Here is a 13,678-nt window from a genome sequence, read left to right on the forward strand (position 1 = left end):
TAAGAGACGATCACGTCCCATAGTAGAAAAAAATAGCCCATAACTTATAAAGCTAGAGTCAGATAAAAAAAAGAAGCAAACTATTAGAACCACCTTGTCCAATACCCCTATATATGAAATTAACTGACCCTTGGCTTGAATAACAAGGGAAATATATTGGTTTGAAAATCAAGAAAAGTGGCTCCAACCACGATATTCCGCATCGACAGCAGGTTTGTTTTTTCCGTTTTTTTTTACCTCAGCTACTCGGTACTGGAAAATCATAAAGAGCTGTTTAATGGCTCATTTGATAGGAAATAAATGCAATTAAAACCTTTCATAATTAACAAAAATAATTTCAAATAAAAAAGATCATGTTTTTACGAAAAACGGCATTTTCTATAGCTCTATAGTATAAAATGTTATTAATATCTGCTTGCCTCCTGGAACCAAACTTATTTTGGCTCGACTCCTAAAGTGCTTATCCATAAAAAATTTTTTTTTTATGTTAGTTCTCAGTTCAGCATCGCTAAAGTTATTATGTAAAATGCAAAAATATTTATGGTGTCTGAGCAATAGTTTTAATTTTTTAATTAAAACTAGAAAATACCTGAAACTTTTAAAATTAGTATCACTTATTACGTCACATAAGATGTAATAAGTGAATACAATATTTATACACGTTCAGCTTTCGACATGACGATTTTTATTTTATTTTAGTTCTCACTTCAGGATCGCTAAATTTATTATGTAAACTGCAAAAAAATATTTATGGTGTCTGAGCAATAATCAAACAGTTAGAGGTAACAAACTATATAGTAAGACCGATTCGTCTCAATAGTAACCAAAAATATAAAAACAACGGAATTTTGATACAAATAGATGCATCAAAAGAATCGGATTTGTATGCTGATTTCAAATATATAAGTTTCATCAAGTTTAAATCTTACCCATCAAAAGTTATGAGCCTGAGAAAATTTGCCTTATTTTTGAAAAAAGGGGAAAACACCCCCTAAGGGGAAATCACACCATCAGATTCAGCGTATTAGAGAACCTTGCTGTTAAGGTTTCAAGCTCCTATCTACAAAAATGTGGAATTTTGTTGTTGTTTTTTTTTCCATAAGAAAGATCACGGATACGTGTTTATTTTTTTGTTTTTTCCCAGGGGTGATCATATCGACCCAGTGGCCCTAGAATGTCGCAAGAGGGCTCATTCGAACGAAAATTAAAAGTTCTAGTGCCTTTTTTAATTAAAAACAAAGTTTAATTAAATTAAAACTTTTTTATTTAAATTCTACTGAAAACTGCATTTTTATTGCCAATCTTGATGAATGTTTTATTAAAGAACGATCATTAGAAGAGAAAACCATTGCATATATTGGAGTTAGTTAGTTTATATTGCAATATGACCATTAGAAGAACAAAACATTGTATACATTGGACTTAGTTAGCTGCCTGATTCTTTGAGGTCCGTCTCTTAAGACTCCAAAGGAGAAAAGCCGTAGGCTTTGTCCTGTTTGTAATAAGGGTTTACATTATCTGGGTTATCCATTTAAAATTAATTTAAAATTTTGTCTCGGGTGAGGCTCGAACGCACGACCTTAGAAATGCGAGACCTACACTCTAACGACTGAGCTACCGAAGCTTCTGTGTTATGAAATATTATACATTTTGTGGCAATATTGAAAAGAGTACGCTTGCGTGGGTGAAAGATCCAAGATACAATCGATTAAAACTTATACCCGGGTTGCAGCAGTAGCTAGCAATCCGGGTTGCAGTTTTATTAGTAAATAGAAAAACGCTATATTATGACGTTAGCTCTGACGACATTGGTTATGACGTCATGATTATAATATACGAGGGTGTAAGAATACATAGCTTAAACAGTAATATGGTTTTATATTAAAGAACGAACAATAGCCAATAGTAATGTCAGATCGAAATACAAAGTACACTGTTAGAGCCACCTTGTCCGAACCTCCTATATAGGAAACTTGCAATCTCTTGGCTTGAACAACAAAGAAAGTATTTCAGCTTCAAAAACAAAATAATTGTCTTGAACTACGATATTGTGCATTAAAGACATCTTTTTTTGTCTTTCTCCTCAGCTAACAGGGCAATGGAACATCATAGAGAGTTATTTAACGGCTAATTATAAAGAAAATTGATGTATCTAAGAACCTTTCTTAATTATCCGGGTTGCAGCGGTAGCTAGCAACCTAGTAAGAAATGATCACGTCCCATAATAAGAAATACAAAAACCCATAACTCCTAAAACTAGTGTCAAATACACTATTAGAACCGCCTTGTCCAAAACCCCTATATAGGAATCTACCTGTCCCTTGGCTTGAATAACAAGGAAAATTCATCGGCTTGACAAACAAGAAAAGTTGCTCAAAACACGATATTCTGCATCGATAGCATATTTTTTGGTCGTTTTTTCCTTCTCTGCAGCTAGTGGGGCACTGGAAAATCATAAGAGATCTGTTTAATGGCTCATTTGAAAGATAATCACTACATCTAGTGCCTTTTGTAATGAAAAAAAGTTTCCAAAAAAAGACTACATAAAGGATCAATGATAAATGGTGTTCGTCAAGAGGATCTCACGTAGCACTTATTAATAAAAGTTTTGTTTAGAATTTAAATTGACAAATGTGTAAAAACTGCCTGCGGCAGGAATGGAACCTGCGACCTTCAGAGTAGAATTCAGTTTCCGGGTTGCATTGTTAGCTAGCAACCTAGTAAGAGATGATCACGTCCAACACTAAGAAATACAATAGCCAACAACTCCAAAAATAGGTTCAGATCAAAGCACAAATTATACTATTAGAATCGCCTTGTCTGAACGCTCTATGTAAGAAACTTACAGCACCTTGGCTTGAATAACGAGGAAAATCAATTGGCTTGAAGAACAAGATAATTAGCTTGAGCTACGATATTCTGCATCGACGGCATTTTTTTCCCCTTTTTACAAATAATTCCCAGGTAAGTGAAGCTATGCAATTTATTAATCTTCCGTTACCCAACGTAACATCTTTAAATTCCCTTATGCTTAGTCTAAGCGAATTAGTATTCTTAACATTAACTTCCAAATCTATTGTTGCACCTTGAACCCTAAAAACTTCCAAAGATTAATTAATTTTGCTAAAAAAAATTTATCTAGGACACTCAAATCGTCTGCATGATTTAAGTCTATGAGAGTTTTATCTACCCGTTTCATTCCATGCTCTCCCATAGCCTTTACCGTGTTTCTTAGGACAAAAATCATGAAAATAATGCGTACAAGCGGGGATAGGACGCAACCCTGCACAGCTCATGATTCAACCTCCAAGCAGCTACAACTGTCAAATGTACCTGAACTTGATAATTCTTAGGGAATCCACCCAATTCCCTACAAATCATAAGTTTTCTGGTAAGTGGTGGGCACTAAAAAAAGACAGTTTTGGTCTTGAATTAAATATCCAGAATTTCACTAATCAAATACTTTTTCGTCAAAATCTTGGGTATCGGACCCTCCTTGGGGTTAAATATCGATTGGGTATTTTTAGAGACCGAGGAATCTTGGGTAATGGACCATCCTTGGGCTTAAATATCGATAGCGTATTTTTTAGAGACCGATCGTTATACTTGCCAAAAAAAAAAAAAAAAAAAAGACGATACCAATGACAAAGATAATGCAAAACATCACAGAAAATGGAGACTTCAATGCACAAATCCGTTCGAGTAATGTTCCTTTTGGTTATGTTTTTGCTTGATTCTAACTAGGATGTTAAGATTTTGTTTGTTAACCTCCAAATGACTTTAAACCTTTTCTTATTCATCCTACATACTTTTCTTTTCTACTTTTCTTATTTTTTTTCTATTATTCTATTTTTGTTATTTTCTACTTTTCTTATTTTTGAATAACGTAATCACAGTTCCTGGGTTTTTTTAGTATGATCCCGAGAAGAAGGGGCAATCTTCTGAGTGGCACACGTCGGCGTCTCCTCACCCAAAAAAGACAAGAATGAGCAAATCAAAAGTGAAGACGATACTCATTGTCTTTTCTGACATCAAAGGCATCGTCCACCATTAATTTGTTCCTCCTGGACTAACCTTTAACGCCAAGTTTTATGTGGAGGTGCTCAGGAGACTCAAACGAAGGGTCAATCGCGTCCGACAAGACATCGCAGCCGACTGGAAGCTGCACAACGACGACGCCCCGGCTCGCACCATCTTTCTCGTGAACCTGACCAAGGCCGGCATCCCAACGCTTCCGCAGCCGCCCAACAGCACGGATGTGGCCCTCTGGACATTTTTTTTTTGTTTCCTCGCCTGAAAAGGCCGATGAAAGACAAGCATTTTAAGACGACAGAGGGGATCCAAGCAGAATGCACCACGGCTCCCAAGGCTATTCCGGAGAATGCATGCCGTGACGCCTTCAATGCTTGGAAATCGCGCTGGCAGCGCTGCATTGACGCAAAAGGAGCCTATTTTGAAATTTTTCAAAGAATTGTAACGATTGGCTCAATAAATGTTTTTAAATCGACTCAGTCCTATTACTTTCAGGACAAGCCCTGTACGCTGAATAAATTTTCTTACCAACTTGTGTGCATTAATGGAACGCCCGCCTTATGCATTTGTTGGTACATTGTGTCTATGTATTTTACTTTGTTTCAAGACAAACTATTAGTTTTATCCATAGAGAAATGATAGTTAATTGTAATTGTTTCCTTTCCTTTAGGTTTATGTTAGTACCGATTTGGTTTTTTACCCTCCAAGTGTTGCTGTGAGTTTCCTCTTTTATTAACACCCTCTATCAAAGCAATTTGATCATCAATATTTTCTATTCTCAAGCCACATTTGTTATTTGGCGCATTACGGAGAAAACGCGATATAAATAAGCCGATTGCAAAAATTATGTTTTCCGGAACTGGAAAAAAAAAATATATATATATATATTTTCCTCGCAATTACATTGCTTGATTAACTTTTCGTCTTGTCCGTGACTGAAGGAAATATACTCCGTACTAGTATAATGTGATTTTGAGTTACTACTACCTTTACTGCTGATTATCCAAGACCGACAACCCCCCTGCCTATCTTATACTTAGACCTTGCGACGATTACTTCGTCTTAAGACACTCTCAAAGCAAAAGCTGATTCTCTACGCTTCCTTGTGAGTTCTCTGTCAAAAACACCCTCTGATCCTGTTTTGGGCCCGGTGTAAAAAGGACGACAAAAAAGAAAGAGAATTAATTTTTTTATTAATCAGAAACAGAATTAGTTTATCTGGTCTAATTAGTCTTTTTTAGTAGTGTGCTTCCCTAAAAATAAAAAAATTACTTCTGCTAAAGTACTTAGCTTGCCATTTTTCCTGTATGTCACAATTTTTCTTCAGATATACATCTGGACAAAACAGGGGGGATTCCCGTAAAATGAGTCAGTCTAAAGGACCCAACCCATAATAAAAGACGGGAAAACTGTTGCTTACAGATCCAGTTTTGGGCTTACGACGATTGAAAAATCCTCTATTACCCCTCCCTGCCTCAGACCCAAATGTAAGTCTGGGGGGGTCCTTCGAACCACACTAGTGTATGAATGATAAATAAGAAATACCTTGCACAGGGAAATACATTTACAATTACTTTTCATTTTTCACAATTTTTCCCAAAAATTTCTTTTTGCTCATCGTTGTCATATTCCCCCTGTAAATTGACGAAATAGTAACTACTTACGTAAAATGTGCTTGCTGAATGGTAAATTATCTCGTCCACATTGTCCTTTATTATTGATGCCAAAAGTAAAAACTTCACCATGAGAATTCAGACAAACTCCATGTGCCTTCCCAAGCGCAACTTGAACAATATCTCGTACCGTTCCGACGCGACCTGAAACGAAAAATAAATAACGCTTTAAGCTTTACTTTATGTTAGAGCGCAAACAATTTTTAATTAGATTTAAAGAAACGGTGGAATGAAAAGCTCGTAAAAGATGAAACAAAGAATAGTGCGAATAAAACAAATCCGGTGAGCGAAGCACATACGAAACTAACACCACTCGATACTCAATTTAGTTGCCGGGCAAAATCATTTTTATCATCTATCATCTCTCAGATCGTTTACAACACGATCATTCCAGAAATTCAGCTTATTCAAAATTTTTGCCTTTGGGATGCAGCCAATTACCAGTGTACGTGCTTGTGAATCCGTTATTCTTGAAATTCCTGAAAAGCCGTTTAAAGCCGATTCTAGTACACTCCATGTTTTCGCACTTCTTTGAATTTAAGCATAAAACATAAAAAAAATGAACCACTTGCTAACGTTAATAGAAAAGCGTTACTCTTTTTGTTTCGATAAAATAAAAGTTCAAAATAGGGATAAAATCCTTTTTAATAGACAATGTATAGAAAATTCACAAAAAAAATACCAGATATTTCGGTCACATATACAGGGACCGTCATCAGTAGTAACTACTGAGTAGTTGCTACTGATGACGGTCACTGTATATATGACCGAAAAATCTGGTATTTTTTTGTGAATTTTCTATACACTGTCTATTAAAAAGGATTTTATCCCTATTTTGAACTTTTATTTTATCGTCATGGAAAGACAGTGTGGTCTCCGAAATTATCTACGTCTTTTTGTTTCAAATTACCATTGAAGATACCATTAAAGCAATGATTACAAGGACTATTACGGATTATTAGACCATAAATATCATCCAATGAAAAGTAACAAGGAATAACCTACCTGAGCTTTTGACCCCGTAAAATTTCTTCACGCAAAAAAAGCTTATCAAAGTTTTGATTGACCAATATTATCATCCATATTAAATTATAAGTTTTGTATAATCGAAAATATAATACTGAAAATGACCACTAAATTAAGAGCAGAATATTGAAATAGCCCGAAAATTTCATATGGTGACATTTGGGATAATTTCATAGCATTAAGTGTTAGCTTTTGACAAAAACTATTTTATAAGATGGCAATATTTAAACGTAGGAAGCGAGTAAGAGCCGACTTTTCAATCATAATTAAGACTCTTCGTAACTCCATTCGTAATTTTTTTGGAAAGGGCAGAAGGGGTGACAAAATTCGTTTCTAAAGTAAGAGGTTTTCTTATAATGTCACAGTAAATGCTCTTATATAAGGAAAAACCGATTTCTGAAGCAAAGCTGAAACGAAAATATTTTTTTATGAAACCTATAAGTTCTAAAGATGCCGTCATTACGAATAGATGAATTGAAAAAAAACTTTTTCACATAAAAGCTCAGAACTTTTTGGAAGTTTTTAGAGGACGGGGGTGCAAGAATAGGTTTGAAAACTAAGAAGACTAATTCGTTTAGACTTAGAAGTGAAAGGTTGAGATAGCTAGGGCACGTTTTATGGATGAAGGATGACAGACTGACGAAGATTGTTTTTTTAGCCACCCGTCGGGCCAACGAAAAACAGGTTATCCCCGAATGAAGTGGGAAGAGGTATTAAGGAAGGGTTTAACGGAAATTAGAACTTCGTTGGAGGGGAAGTGAAGCTTTGAACATGGTGGGATAGAAGAGGAGCGCGTTCAGCTGTCTTGGCTTCAGGTAGCTTGGTGCTGCAACGAGTTCTTAATATTATTTCTCTACTGAATGCCAGAAGTCTTCCCATCTTTGGTCATTTCTGTTAGTCCCTTGTTTGTAGTTGTCAAAGTGTGTTTTTATGTATGTTGTTTCTTTTTGTTTTTCTTGATTTCTACTCTGTCTTTTCTGGGCTCTGCCCAGTTTTTGTGCTGGATTATAAATAAAATGATGATGACGATGATTAGCGGGTGTAGTATTTGAGCCAATAAAATGGAAACCGGATAATGTTTTACTTGTAAAAAAAAGTTCTAGGTAACTTATTACTGCAATGTACGCTATCTATAGTTCAATTAGTTCAATCATTTGCAACAACTCAATGATTCTATCTATAAGAATCAAAGAGTCAAAAGTAGTTTTGACCCGTATCAGTTATTCTTATACTTCGAAGCCCGTTTATATAGTATTTGTTTTTTAAGTAGTTTCTCTCCTCTGATGTACACAGCCTCAATTCAAGAAGTAGAACAATGCAGGACGAAGAAGTTGAGAGCGATGAAACTGTTGACAAGCTGGAATGTGTTGTCGCGGGTCACACGTTTAGCATTACGATGACTGTATGGTCTGTTCATTGTGCAAAAAAAGTACAGGATTTGGAAGAAATTGAATTTCCAGATCTCGTCCTCGACGGTGGGCTGGGCAGTAAGCAACTTCTTGTTCTTTTTTTTCTTAAGTGATGTAGTAATTAGTAAAATAAATAAAAATTAACCAATATTTTGATACTATATTAATGTGTGGGAATTAATACATATTTACTTTATTTTTGACGGGAACTAGACGCTGCCCTGCCTCGCCAGGCATCCATAGTTTCACCAACAGAAGTCTTCCATGAGACAGGATCATGTGCAACGGCTTTAACTTGGTTGAGCCAATCTGTCTCGGAGGCGACCCGGGTGATGATAGCCTCCAAGCAATTCTACATCCTTTTTTACCATTGACCATCAATCTTTTTTCTAGCCTCCAAGGCAACGTTTCCAATTTTTGTGCGGCTGCGCTTTAATAACAGACTTACAGATGCATAGGTGGTCTTTACACCTTAGACAAGGCCCAGCCACACGAGCCATCGCCTCTTTACAATTTCTGTGACTGAGTATGGTTGTTTACAGTGCTGACGGATCTCATTGTTGGATTCTCGTTCACGGCGCTGGACGTGTAGAGTCTGACGGAGACAATTGGGATCAAAGACATCTAAGTGTTTGCTATTTTGAGCTTTGACAATCCACATTTCACACCTATATAGGAGAATGCTGACAATCGCCTCGTAGACTAATTTTGTTAATGATGCTTATGCTTCAACGCTCCCATAGGGATTTAGTGAGCTGAAGGAAGCTGGCAGAGGCTTGTCCAAAATCTCTTTCGATTTCATGGTCGAAACGACCTCTGAATCGACAAGGGATCCAAGGTAGACGAATTGTATAACTTGCTGAATGCTGCTGTCATCCAGGGATATTGATTGGGGACTATAAGAATTGGCAGACATTACTTTGGTCTTTGTTGGATTAATTCTTAATCCAATAATGGCGGAGAAGTAGGAAACTTATTTAAAACCGTTTGGTTTCAGTAAATCATCCTCTGCGAAGGCGATATCATCAGCATAGTCCAGGTCAGGTAGTTGAACCCCTTTTTCAACCGTCACATTAATACTTATGGCAAATAACCACAAATAATGTGGAAGGAAAAACATGCCACAGAAAAGAATCCTTTAAAGTAGCAGTAATAGTGCTGTATTAGTATTAGTAGTAACAATAGTCGCAGCAGCATATATCACCTCAATATTCTCTGTTAAATTTTTACCTTCATACCCCTAGCCTTGGTAATACTAATATCATAGTAGGAGAAGTAGCAGCGGTAATGTTGTATTAGTAGTAGTAGTAACAGTAGTAGCAGTAGTAACAGTAGTAGCAGTAGTATTAGTACCAGAAGTAGCATGCACACATTTTGCTTTTTGGCCAGTTGAATATCCCCCTCGTTATGCCCTGGAAGTTTCAGCTTGATAGAGTAAGCTGTTCCTGAGATATTGCAGAAGTCCTTTTGACAATCGGTATGCACATAGTATGTTTTGATTTAGTTCAACGTTCCCCTCAACGTTTCCTTAAATTATCACCTCAATATCTTTAGCCTTAGTAGCAGTTGCGAAAGAAGCAGTAGTTATAATAGCAGTACTAGTAGTAGTAGTAGGAAAAAAAAGGATGAATACCTGTCAGTTCATCAGCAAAAGATGCATCTTTTCCAAATAAATACAAATCTCCATGACGGGTGATTAAAGCAGAAGTGCCACTGTTGGCTGCAACATATTGGATCGGTTGTCCTTCTTCTAAGTGAAATTTTTTCAACTTGCTTGCTTTAGAATTTCTTCTCTTCCCTAAACAAAGAAAACCTTTTTTTACAAAGACTATATACACTATAAACCTCAAATGAACAGGAGGTATTCCAATTAAGCCTAAATGACAAAAAAAATTACCTGACCATGGAAAAATATACGCTACTAGGTATAGCATAAAAGACATTCCTCTTTTATTAAGCATTGTTTTTAGAGATGTCCACAAGTTAGTCAACCTTATTGTTTACTGGAAAATTTTATCTCATACATCTGTGACCATCCCTCTTAGAAAAATGATTTTTTTATATTTTTGGGCGAAGGGGCTTGAAACTCATCGCTGTTGGTCTTGGTGAATTTGACAGTGGATTTTCAATAGGATCACCTCTTTTGGGGGGTGTTTTTACCCAATAAAGGAATTTTCCTAAACTAATAAATTTTGATAATTGACTTAACAGTTAATGATTATTTAGATATATTTATGTTGTACATATTTTGGAGAGAAAGTTTATTTTAAATTTAATTTACCGGCTATGATTTTATGTCGATGGATTAAGCTTAGGGCAAATTGCCTCCAAATCCAGAGCAGGCAAAAGGTGTTCAACAAAAAGATAGTTGATCCTGAAGGGCGTTTTATGTGTCTTATTTGTAAAGATGAAGACGAAGATTAGGACCATTTTCTCCGGAAGTGTCCGGTACTCCCTTATTTAATGGGAAAATTATTATACGGGATTGTTTTGCTGCTTCCTGTTTTTTTTTTTTTTTTTTTTACAAAAAGGTAAACCAGCCACAATATTTCGTGTTGGTGTCTACATTGATAAAAGCTTAGATAGAAGAAAAAGTTTATACAATTAATTATTACATATAATTACATTATTTTCTCGCTAAACTACCATTAGGCATTTTTTCGCTATGTATTATGTTTCTGTGTGCTTTTTAATTTGTTCTGTTGCTGATTTCTTTATTTTTCCTAAATTTTTGCGTGTATATGGCTCATGGGCTTTTGAAATACACGATCTATTTATCTATCTATCTATTTATCAAACAGTTCGTGGTAACGAACTGTAAGTAACGACCGACCCGGCTCAATAGTAACCGAAACTCTAGAAAACGAAATTTTGATACCAATAGGTATATCAAAAGAATCGGCTTATTATGCTGATTTCAAATATATAAGTTTCATTAAGTTAGTCTTACCGATTAAAGTCTACGAGCCTGAGAAAATTTGCCTGATTTTCGAAAAAAGTAGAAAACACCCCCTAAAAGTAATTGAATCTTAATGAAAATCGTACCATCCGATTCAGCGTATCAGAAAACTTAACTGTAGTGGTTTCAAAACCCTATCCGCAAAAAATGGATTTTTGTATTTTTTGCCAGAAGAAAGATCTTCTGGCAAAAAAAAAGTTTTTTTTCAGGGGTGATCATATCGACCCAGTGGTCCTAGAATATCGTGTAAGGGCTCATTTGAACGAAAATTAAAAGTTCTAGTACCCTTTTTAAGTGACCAAAAAGATTGTGAGGGCAACCTGGCCCCCTCCCCCGTTTTTTTCCTAAAGTCGTCCGATCAAAATTTTGAGACAGCCATTTTGCTCATTATACTTGAAAGGCCCAAATAACAATGCCTTTGGATATAAAATGACCCCCCCCCCGCAGCCCAAGGGGAAAGGTCTTTAAGTCATAAAATTTGCCCATTTTTTTCCAATAGTATTTGTTATGGTGAAGTATGTAAGCATTTTCGGGTGGGGGGGGGGGGATTTTTGCTGGGGGTTTTCCACGGGGGAATTTTCTATGGGGAGGGAAGTTTCCAGGGGGTGAACTTTTCAGGGCAAATTTTACACTGGTGAAATTTACCAGAATTCCTTTATAAAATTCTTCTTAAATGTCTTGCTTTCTCTTTTCAGTCTCAATTTTCCGCGTGGAATTGTCCAGTGTAAATTTTCGCCGGGATTGAATTGCTAGAGGATATTTCCGTGGGGAGGGGGATTTCTTCGTAGAGGTCGGGCCAGATTTCCTGGTATTACTTAAAAACGATCAGAAATTAAATTAAAAAATCAAGTTTTTTATGCTGAAAGTAAGGAGCAACATTAAAACTTGAAACGAACAGAAATTATTACGTATATGAAGGGGAGTGACCCCTCCTCAACACCTCGCTCTTTACATTAATGTTCGACTTCTGTCCCGATTCTCTAAGAATGACTCTTTAAACACAAGGGTCGTAAAATTTGATTAATAAGAAGCTTTTATCAAAAGTACTAAAAAACTTTAGCGTAGAGAGCGAGGTGTTGGTAAGGGGCAATCCCCTTCATATACGTAATAATTTCTGTTCGTTTTAAGTTTTAATGTTGCTCCTTATTTTCAGTTGAAAAAACTTGTTTTTTTTAAATTTAATTAGTGTTAAGAGAGACATTAGTCCATAATGAACTACACATAATTATTGGTTTAGCTACTCTTTAGACCTACTTAAAATCAGCACTGAAAGCGGGTCGTTTAACGTACATTATGTTATCAAACTTCCATTTCTTAGAGCTTCGGTTGCTACTTACAAAAGTTGTTCCTTACTGACATTTCGGTACCATGAATGATTTGACTTGTCTAGTCATGATACAATCCTGTCTTTTAGTAGTCCCTTATTTTTGAAGCATAAATTTGTGTCAATCTAAAACTAAATACTGTCGTCTTGATCTGGGAGTTCGTTTTTCTAATGATAATATACATTTTTGGATACATTGAACACAAAAATATTTCCAGGTTTCAAGGAAAGAGGTTAGCAATTGGCGTGAAAATCCACGAAGTCAGTTGAACAGATTCAGTTGAGGGATAAAAAAAAAACTTTGACTTGTTCGCTTTGGGTGCCTAAGATTAAACTGCGTAACTACAACTACAGCAGTCCTAATTTATTACTCCGATGCTCAAAAAAGGGAATAATCCATAACGACAAAGCTGCACGACAAATCATGGGAATTTGTTTATAATTTTAGCATCTTTTTTTTAGTTCTATTTTACCCCAGTTAATAAAATTACACAAATGTGAAAAAATGTACCTGGCTGACCATCTTCACCGCGCTTGGAGATGCCAGCAAAATAGACGGTCCCATTTTCAACCAGCGCAAGAACATGGGATCCTTCGTGGCCAATTGCAATTTGATCCAAATTCTCACAGGGAAAAGAAGTCCATGAAAATTTTTCGTTTTGTGTATCAAGGGGAGTTGACGAATGGAGACCCAGGGACGGAGCCTTTCCAGTAAATAATGCCTAAAAATTAATTGATAGAAGAAATAAGGTGATGACAAAATAAATTATTCAATCCCCTGTTCTTCAAAACAAATACAAAGGGATTGGTGAATAATTCCTATTGTATTTATTTAATTTTATTTATTAGTTTTTTAGATACAAAAGAAATTGGAATTCTGAAAAAAATTGCAGAAAATTGGATAATTGAAAGTTGAATAGGCTACAGGAAAAATATACTTAATCTTCGAATAGACCTTATGATATTCAGTCCCACAACTAACTAAAAACATGAATAATTAATGCACTAGATTGATTGCCTTATCTTCCCTATTTTCTTTAACTAGAACATTCACAGTTATGCCTGGTTGTCGGTTATACAGAGGACAATGCTCTTGATAGAGATTTTCGGAATTAAGCCCACAAAAAAAACTTCCTTGATACGCTATATCTTTTGGAAACAATAATAAATTCTAATACAAAACTCTTTAAAACCCACAAATATTTGTCGAAGCATAAAACGGTTAAATAATTTTACATTCCCGTTCTATTTATTC

General features: G+C 35.7%; 1 protein-coding gene across 1 annotated transcript in view; it reads right to left on the reverse strand.

Annotated features, from left to right (window-relative positions):
* Positions 1-13,678, reverse strand: part of LOC148955348 (E3 ubiquitin-protein ligase MYCBP2-like) — a 470,872-nt gene that overhangs the window by 338,052 nt on the left and 119,142 nt on the right. The window contains 3 exon segments of the mRNA XM_089101721.1: positions 5,697-5,849; positions 9,774-9,938; positions 12,935-13,145. Coding sequence (XP_088957847.1) covers positions 5,697-5,849; positions 9,774-9,938; positions 12,935-13,145 — 529 coding nt within the window.

The sequence above is a fragment of the Artemia sp. Qi Xiang Cuo genome, chromosome 2, assembly GCF_049724085.1.
Source record: "Artemia sp. Qi Xiang Cuo chromosome 2, ASM4972408v1, whole genome shotgun sequence".
Taxonomy (NCBI): domain Eukaryota; kingdom Metazoa; phylum Arthropoda; class Branchiopoda; order Anostraca; family Artemiidae; genus Artemia; species Artemia sp. Qi Xiang Cuo.